Here is an 8,951-nt window from a genome sequence, read left to right on the forward strand (position 1 = left end):
AGCCGCACCCCTCCCCATCTGTCCCCAGCCGCGCCCCTCCCTGGCTGTCTTCAGTCATGCTCCTCCCCTTCTGTCCTCAGCCACCCCCCTCCCGTTCTGTGCCCAGCCGCACCCCTCACCATCTCTATTCCAACGCCTCCCTCCCTGGCTGTCCCCAGCCACGTCCCTCCCCATCTGTACCCCAACGCCCCCCTCCCCTTCTGTCCCCAACCACGCCCCTCCCTGGCTGTCCCCAGCCCTTCCCCCACCCCTTCTGTCCCCAGCTGCGCCCCTCCCTGGCTGTCCCTAGCCGCACCTCCCCATCTCTTCCCAGCCGCGCCCCTCCCTGGCTGTCTTCAGCCATGCCCCTCCCCTTCTGTCCCCAGCCGTGCCCCTCCCCATCTCTACCCCAACGCCCCCCTCCCCTTCTGTCCCCAGTCGCACCCCTCCCTGTCTCTTCCCAGCCACCCCCCTCCCCTTCTGTCCCCAGCTGCACCCCTCCCCATCTCTACTCCAACGCCTCCCTCCCTGGTTGTCCCCAGCTGCACCCCTCCCCATCTCTACCCCAAAGCCCCCCTTCCCTTTTGTCCCCAGCCGTGTCCCATCCCAACTGTCCCGAGCCATGCCCATGGGGAAGGCTAGCCCCCAGCCCCCTTCCTCCCCTCCCGCCCCCCCGCTGGAGCCCAGAGTCCCCCCACCCCAGCCCTAGCCCTGGAGCACCAGACAGGCAGGAAGTGCTAGGTGGGTGGGCAGCGTGGCTTGGGCACAGGTCCCCCCGCAGTCCTGCTGGGGTTTGGCAGGGCTTGGGGTTCCATCCAGAGGCAGCTGGTCACATGGCTTCCTGGGGCTCCTCACAGTCCTACTAGGAGCACTGCAGGGGAATGAGGCGTGGGGGGCATTGGTGTGAAGCACATCAGCCCAGGGGCTTCAGCGACCCCGTGCACAGCACAGTTGGGTATTGGGTTACTGTTAGGCCAGGATCGCAGCCAGGACTCTGAGCCAGTCCCTCTGCAGACTGGGGCGAGCCCATGCCAGCCCAGGCTGCTGCTGGCATTCTCTGCATGGCACCCAGTAGCTGCCCGCGGGCAGGGGCAGCATTGGCTGCTCCCACAGGGGATGGTTAGTGACTCCCTTGGGAATCCTGCCTCTTGGGAGGACCTTGGGAGCAGCCCAAATCAGGGAGGTTTGGGTGGCCCCAAAGGGGGCAGCCCAATGCAGGAGTGGGTCTGAAGGGGCAGCCCAAAGTAGGGCGGGGGGTTGGAAAGATGCAACCCCATCCACTTGGGAAGATGCACAGATCCCCTGTGTCAGGGGGAGACAACAGGGGGCCACCCTTGCTGGAACAGCCCCTCTCCCTGACCTGGCCCAGGGCGTTAAGGAGCTATGTTGGCTCAGCTAAGCACCAGCTGGGAGCTGCAGGCGCTGTGTGAGCCAGCCCAGCGCACATGGCCATGGCTCATGGCAGTCATCCCCTCTGCTCCCACACCCGTGCTTTGAAAAGACTATAAATAGCTCTCTGTTTACACAGCAATGTGATCTCCACTCACTCCCAGGCCTCCTAGCCTCGCCAGTGCTGGAGTCAGCCCACCCATGGGCCGCTCAACGCTTCTGCCCAATGTGCTGTCCACAGACCTGCCTAGGTCTTGCCCTGCTTTGTCCAGGACCTCCTCCTTCCCAGAGCCCTAGGGCAGCCATGTCTCCTACTGCAGCTGGGCTGAAAGGGGAAGAGAGTCTGATCCAGCCCCAGAGTGCCTGTGAGCAGCAGCAGCCCCTCTGAGAGGCTGCATTTCCAGGGAGCCCACGGAATATCCTGCCCTTTGAACCAACACCCTGGTCACTTCCCTTTTGTTCCCCACCTGCCTGCAGCTGAAACTGGCTCCTGGCTTCGCTTGCTGTCCCCAGGAGCATGGCCTTAGGCTCCCAGCTGGGATCTGCTGGAGAGGGGCCAGCGCACAGACCCAGGGAATCTGGCCATGCTGGAGCTGCTCCTTTGAACGGACATTGTCTGTGTCTGGGATCCAGTATTCCCGTGGTTTGCTCTCTATCCCTGTGGGATGTGCAGTGTCTGGCTGTGCTGTCCATAGTATATGTCTGTCTGTCTCTCTGTTAGAGGCATAGGCCCTTTAGGAGGAAGCCAGGATCCATGTGGATTTGTGCTCTGGGATGTACATGCGGGACCCTCAGCCCCCAGCCCCCATTATTGACAAGGGGGCTGTGTGACCTTCATGCACCAACTAACCCAGACATTCTCTTCAGTGTCGCTCAGTAGGCCTCAGCCTTTTCTTCCCGAAACACCTCTTCCTTCCCCACCTCCAGCCCTGGCCATATGTTTCCTCGCTTCCTTTCCTGGCGCAGATCCCAATTTCCTCCCTCTCCCTCCACCATCAGCGGCAAGTGCCCACTCCATTCACAGCCCACCTGATAAAATGATCAGCAACAACTAGTTAGCCGTGACATATTACGTGTAATCATTACTCTTCAGAGTGAACACTCCATCTCTGAATGGGAAAGAGTTCACACCTCCCAGAGCCATTGTTTCAGGCTGTCTGCAGGCTCCAGAAGACGTCACTGCATTGGTACACAGGTTATGTTGAGAAGGCCAGCTTCACTACCCTGAGGGCTGGAAAGCATAGATCCTGCCAAACCAGCGCATGTCACAGGGGCTCCATCGAGCAGGACAGTTCTGGCCGGTGGCCTAGAGTTTGACACCTGCTCTAGGGTACCTTCTGTGTGTTTGTCTTTGAAGTTCTAATCACAGAGTTTGTGCAGCACCTGTCACCACTGCACCGTCCCAGAGGGGCCTTTTCCTGGGGCAGAGGTGTAGGGAGAGAAGGCCGTGTGCTCGGCTGCAGTTTTGGGCAGAGGTTCGTTGTGTCGTCCAGCTCTGTGGATGCTGCTCCCCCTGCAGTTCCCTGCTAATGCCACTCTAGCTGCGTCAGTGTCCGAGCTGGGACTGGAAGCTGGGCGGCCCAGCCCCTGCCGTGTGCTCAGCCCCTGGCTGAATGTATGTTTTCTTCCCTGTCAGAACTGTCGTGATGCCGATCGCCCACGAGTTCTCCCCGGACGTGGTGCTGGTGTCTGCAGGGTTTGACGCAGCCGACGGCCACCCGCCACCGCTGGGAGGCTACAAAGTCTCTGCCAAATGTAAGGAGCTGCAGTTGATGCTTGTGCACTGGCAGGTTAGACAGCAAGCCAGGACTGGGTCTGCCCGGAACAGGACAGTTCAGGAGCTGCTACGGGAGGCCAGCAGGGGAGAAATGTGCTCCCAGTGTGGAAGCGCTCTGAGGAGGGGAGAGCTGCCCCAGGGGCTGCTCCCGTGGCCGGCACTGGCCCAGAGGGGCTCTCCACGTAGCAAAGGCCAGGGCAGGAGGGGGCTGCTCCTGGGGGGTTATGGTAATAGCAGCACAGGCCTGTGCTCTGTGATGCAGCAGCCACCCCCATTTGCTCTCTGGCACTTTGGCATTAGCCAGAGAGTCCTGAACTGAGTGGCTCAGCCCTGCTGGCTGCGTGCTCGTTAAGGCCCCTCTCAGCAGGATGGGGGAGCTGACCAGCCTCACCTGGCAGGTCAGCCTGTTGCCCCAGTCACTGGCACACATGGTCCCGGGGATACAGAGTCCCCGAGGCTGATGGTCTGGGCTGGGGTCCAATGCCAGCTGCTTGCCCCTGTCAGCCCCGCTCCTGGTAGCCAGGGCAGTCTGCAAAGCAGCCATGTGCCTGGGCATGATCAGGGTGGCTGACAGGCTGCCCCTTTGGCTTCTTCCTCCTTAGGCTTCGGCTACATGACCCGACAGCTGATGAGTCTGGCAGGAGGAGCCATCGTCCTGGCCCTGGAAGGGGGCCATGACCTCACGGCCATCTGCGATGCCTCAGAGGCCTGCGTGTCCGCCCTGCTGGGCAATGAGGTGAGGCCGCGAGCTCTGGCATGTGCTCCTCCCAACCCCAGTGGTCAGGGCAGCGGAGCTGGGAGGCAGCCCGAGCTCCCTGGCCCTGCCCCAGTGGTTGCTGCCCTGTGGAACTGGCAAGAGGCAAGTGAGGCAAATCATGGGGCTGGATCCCATGGAAGTTAGGGGAGATGCACTCGCCCACAGGTGCTGACTCCGTGGGTGCTCCGGGGCTGGAGCACCCATGGGGAAAAATTTAGCGGGTGCTAATTTCTGCACCCACCGGCAGCCAAGCTCCCCCCCCCCTCGCCTCCTTCTCCCCCCCCCACGCCATGTCCCCCCACCTCCCACCCCCCTTCTAGGCCCCCCCCCGGCCGCCTAACAGCTGTTTGGCAGCACTTAGGACTTTCCGAGGGGGGGGAGGGGGAGGAGCGGGGACATGGCGTGCTCAGGGGAGGAGGCGGAGAAGAGGAAGGGCAGGGGCGGGGACTTGGGGGAATGAGGGCGGGAAGGGGGCAGGGCTGGGGTTGGAAAAGGCGGGGGGGCGGGGACTTTGGGGAAGGGGTGGAATGGGGGTGGGGCAAAGGCAGTGCAGGGGCAGGAAGAAGTGGGACAGGGGCGGGGCCAGGGGCGGTGGGGGTCGAGCACCCACTGGGCAGAGGGGAAGTCGGCGCCTATGCGTGACTCGCCCAGCTCCTGTCCACTGGACACTGCCACACAGCAGGGTACCCCCTTTGCCCACAGCCTGCTGTCTCCTGCAGCATTGGGGGGCCCATGTGGGGGCAGGACAAGGCTGATCTGTTATGACAGGCCCTGTGGTCCCCACCAGTCTGCTCCTCTTCCATCTCCCTGAAGCAGGACACACTGTTCAGCATCCCTAAAGCCAGCCTGGTGCCTATCTAATAGGCCGGCCCCAAGTATCCCAGAACCTCCATGTAGGGCAGCAGGGCGCGGCTGCGACCCCGGCTGCCCCATAGCCCAGCGTTCCATCACAGGGCCAGCCAAAAGTTGCAGTGTGTTCCGGGCTGAGCGGGGGATTGCACAACTCTCTGCACTGAGCTCCCCTCCCGGCCGGAAGCAGCACTAACGACCTGGCTGGCGTTTGTCCCTGCAGCTGGATCCCCTCCCAGAGGAGAGCATGAGGCAGAAGCCGAACCCCAATGCCGTGCGCTCCTTGGAAGCAGTGATCCGGGTCCAGAGTGAGTGTGCCTGGGAGGAGCTGACTCCAGGGGGGCCAGAAAAGGGATATGGGGGGGGAGGAGTGGGGACACGGCGCCCCACAGTCACACCGCCATTCCAGAGCAGGCTCCATCACTGGTACTCAGCACCCGCCTCAGCTGGGGCTCGAGAGCGTGGCGGGGGTGCTGGAGCTGTGTGGCTGCTTCATGCCTGGAGCTACAGGCAGGGGCGCAGCCCCAGTGCCCGAGGGCACGTCAGGGTCTCATTTCCCTCCCAGAGAAGGCTAAGCCATGCCACTCACCCTAGAGAACTTGGGAAAGCCCCTAGTGCAGGAAAACCCAGACAGCCAGAGGCTGGGCAAGGCTAGGCCAGCCTCCCCCTTCCTCTCTGTGAGCAGCAAGCCCTCTGCCCCTCCTCCTCCTCCTCTTCTCTGAGCAGGAAGACCCCTCTCTCTTCCTCCCCTGCTCTGAGAATGGGGAGGCCACCCCTCCCCCTGCCCCAATGTGCCCTCATGGGGGTGAGGGTCCCCCTAAGCCCTGCCTCTCTTTCAGGTAAATACTGGGGCGCCGTGCAGCGCTTTGCCTCCAAGGTGAGCTGCTCGTTCCTGGAGGTGCAGCACCATGACCCAGAGGAGGTGGAGACGGTGACGGCCTTGGCCTCCTTGTCGGTGGCAGTGATGGTGGAGAAGAGGTGATGGTGCCATTCCCTGTAGCCCTGGGGTCGCCCAGAACCCCAGCACTGCTCTCTGGCCCTGAGCCTCTTGGCACCATGGCTCCGGTGTGCTGTCAGCCAGGGACCAGGGCATGGGCGAGCTGTGGGCACCTGTTGGGCCTAACCCCCTAAATCCCTAACCAGAAACCCCCTGAGCCCAGCCTGCACCAGCTCTGTGAGTGCAGCACAGACTGCCCTCACGGGGCACTAGGGTAGTGCCTGGGGATTCCCTCTTCTTGGGGTCTGCCCCATGGGGTTGTACGGCACCCACTAGGGCAAGATCGGTCCAAAGGCATTTAGCGCCCAGGGCTTGCAACTGCAGTATCACGTTTGCAAGGGCACCCCCACGAGTAGGGAATGGCGGGGGGAGCAGCCCCCATCTAACCATGGTGTGTGGGGAATTCCAGCTGCTCCCCTTGGGGTTAGCAGGGGGAACAGGCCCCCTCTGACCATGCTGGCTGGTTTCCTCTACCGTAGGCCACAGGATGAGCCGATGGAGGAAGAGGAGCCCATGAATCAGTGATGAGCGGTGCTGGTCTCTGAGTCGCCAGTGGCAGGAAGGAGTCTGGACTCTCCCTAGCCCGTGACTCGCTCTCGACTCTTGGCTGCCTGTTTGCCACGTTGTCCTCTCCCCAAGTCACACCCCGGAACGGACTGGCCCTCCAGCTGCGGTATCTGCAGGTCATCCGCAAAGGATCCCACTGCTGCTGGGAATCACCCTCCTGCTTGGGGTCAGCCGAGGACCAGAAACTCCCTCTCAAAGGATCTGCCCTGCAGTGCTTGGCAACGCACCTTCCACGTGCTCTCCCCTCAGGGCCTTGCAGGGGCGTAAAGGGCCAACGGGGTGTGAGAAGGCCTCGGCCCTGCCGGCTTGGTGGAGAGCTGCTTTTCTCCAAGGGCTCGTCCTGTGGCAGTGGGGAACTGGACAGGTGTTGGGATGGACAGTGGTTGCTGACGTGCAGTTCAGAGCCAACCTCAGGATTGTGCCCCTTCTCCAGACAGCCAAAGGTTCCCCCAGGGACTCCCCGCACTGCATGCTCCTGGGAGGGGGGATGGAACATTCTTTGTACCTTTGTCTAGGAGCGATCGGAGCCTCCTGCCAGGCACGAGGTGGGAGCTAGGGGTGACGATGACTTGGGGCTTGAGCCCATTGTGAATGAGAAGAGGTTAGAAGATGGTTGACGACATGCAAATCACAGGGAAGCCCTGGACTCCAGTGTCCCATGTGCCCAGAACTGCAAGCCTGGGACTTGGTCTCCTTAACCACTAACCAGAGCGTAAGCCCTCGGGGACGGGGCCCCTCTGATTTGCACTATCTGCAGATTACACGTGCTAATATGCACCTGACATACCCTTCTTTCCATGGGACTTTGGGGAACAAACTCCTCTGCAGATGGACGTTCACGAGGTGATCTGAGCCCTGGAACAACCAGCCCGGCCAGTGACCTGAGGATCCATGTCTAATGGGGCCCTTTGTCTGGCTCCAGGGGAGGGGGGCTTCTTCCAGAGTAGCCCCTAAGGGCTCTCCCAGTGTCCTTGAGACAGCCCTCACTAGGGAGCCTGCCTTAGCCCCCAGCCCTGTTCCCTGCCCAGTACCCCAGCTGTCGAGGAGAAACAGGGCATCTTAGGGCTAACGGGCTCAGCTCAACATGGGTCTGAACGCTGCTCAGTGCTCAGCTAGCCCAGCATGGCACATTAGAAACACTCCAGAGAGCCCCCGAGATCCAGCCAGAGCCTCTCTGGAGTGAGCAGAAACCCCAGCCCAATACCTGCTCCCCTAGAAGTCACAGGTGCTGTGCAGACCCTGCCCGAGCTCAGGACCCCCCATCATGCAAGGTACCGCACAGCCACCCCTCCACCGCCGACATTGAGGCCCTGTAAGCCTGGTGCTGCACAGACCCCAACCAAGATCAGGGCCCAGTCGTGCTAGCTGCTGCACGGACCCCAACCAAGATGAAGCCAGGTGCTGCACAGACCCTAGCTGAGACTGGGGCCCTGTCAAGCCAGCACGACACAGGCACACAGTGACTGACAGCTCCTTTCCTCAACTTCAGTGGGACTAGGATCTGGGCTGATCTTGCAAAGTGTTTCCCCCTCCCTGGGTAGACCACATGGGTTCACACACACACGCCCCTGGAGCCTTGGCTCCTTCCACTCACCCAGCTGGAGGAGACCAGCGGTTCTGCTCCCCAGAAATGGCATTGGAGAGCCTGTGGCCTCCAAAATTGGCAGCTTTTACAACCCTCACTGACCCCGGCTTCACTGTTTGTATCATCTCACAGCGCCACGGAAGAGCTAAAACCATTCCACACCCCCCCGCCCTTAAACACTTAAACAGGTTTTGCTGAGGAACAGAGTTGGGTCGGCTGGCAGCAGTTTCCTGGGAGAAGAACAGCCCCCCCCCCACCCCCAAAGCACCAGCCTCAGCCTGCGCTACAAGCCAACACTCCTGGGTTAATCTCACTCCAGCTGGCTCCTGTCCAGGTGGGGTCGTCGTGTCCAGTCTCCTAGTGTAATGGGAGCGAGCCCTCCTCTGCCAGGGGCACCGGGGATCGACCCCTCTCCACTCCTTGGCTGTGTCCTCCAGGACAATCTTGCCATTTCTTTAGAGAGGGGCCTGGCCCAGAAGCTGATGTGACATGCAGCAGTGGGAGCAGTTGGGCCCATTATCTGGGGCCTGTGTGATGGCCACAAGCACTTTCTGGGGGACGCGCCCCTTGGCTGAACTGAGTGTCTCCTTGGGTCCATGCCAATGTCCAAAACAGAAGCAGACAGGAAGTGTGGAGACATGCATTTCAATGAGGCCGGTGGGGCAGACTGCAGGGCCTGGGATACCTGGCCAGGGTCTGGAGGTGGGGGGTAGGCATGCAGGGCTGGGTGTCTGGCGAGGCACTGTCTGCAAGGAGAGGGAGAGTCTGTTTGTAAAAATATAACAAAGAGAAAAAAAGACCTTGGAAGAATAAATATTTCTTTGCCTTAGAACTGCACAAGCTGTGTGCGGGGATATGGCTACATCGCCGACCTGGGTCTCAGACACACGGCACAGCTCAGACTGCACCACGGCCTGCACCATCCACGTGCTCCCCTGGATGTGGCTTCCCCCCCAGAGCCCCATGGACATGTTCCCTCCAGTGCCCCAATGGGTCTGTTGTCCGCCCAGTGCCCCATGGACACATTGCCCCCAGACCCAAATGCTCTTGT

At 61.4% G+C, this 8,951-nt stretch overlaps 1 protein-coding gene across 1 annotated transcript in view; it reads left to right on the forward strand.

The window, feature by feature from the left end:
• Window positions 1-8,451, forward strand: part of LOC112122772 (histone deacetylase 7-like) — a 174,474-nt gene extending 166,023 nt beyond the window's left edge. Inside the window, exons 9-13 of the mRNA XM_029913616.1 lie at window positions 3,005-3,123; window positions 3,748-3,881; window positions 4,975-5,059; window positions 5,591-5,729; window positions 6,228-8,451. Coding sequence (XP_029769476.1) covers window positions 3,005-3,123; window positions 3,748-3,881; window positions 4,975-5,059; window positions 5,591-5,729; window positions 6,228-6,273 — 523 coding nt within the window. The 3' untranslated portion in view covers window positions 6,274-8,451. The remainder of the gene's footprint in view (window positions 1-3,004; window positions 3,124-3,747; window positions 3,882-4,974; window positions 5,060-5,590; window positions 5,730-6,227) is intronic.
• Window positions 8,452-8,951: the final 500 nt, after the last annotated feature.

This window comes from Terrapene carolina, unplaced genomic scaffold (genome assembly GCF_002925995.2).
Source record: "Terrapene carolina triunguis isolate 2854851 unplaced genomic scaffold, T_m_triunguis-2.0 Scaffold746, whole genome shotgun sequence".
In the NCBI taxonomy this organism is placed as follows: Eukaryota; Metazoa; Chordata; order Testudines; family Emydidae; genus Terrapene; species Terrapene triunguis.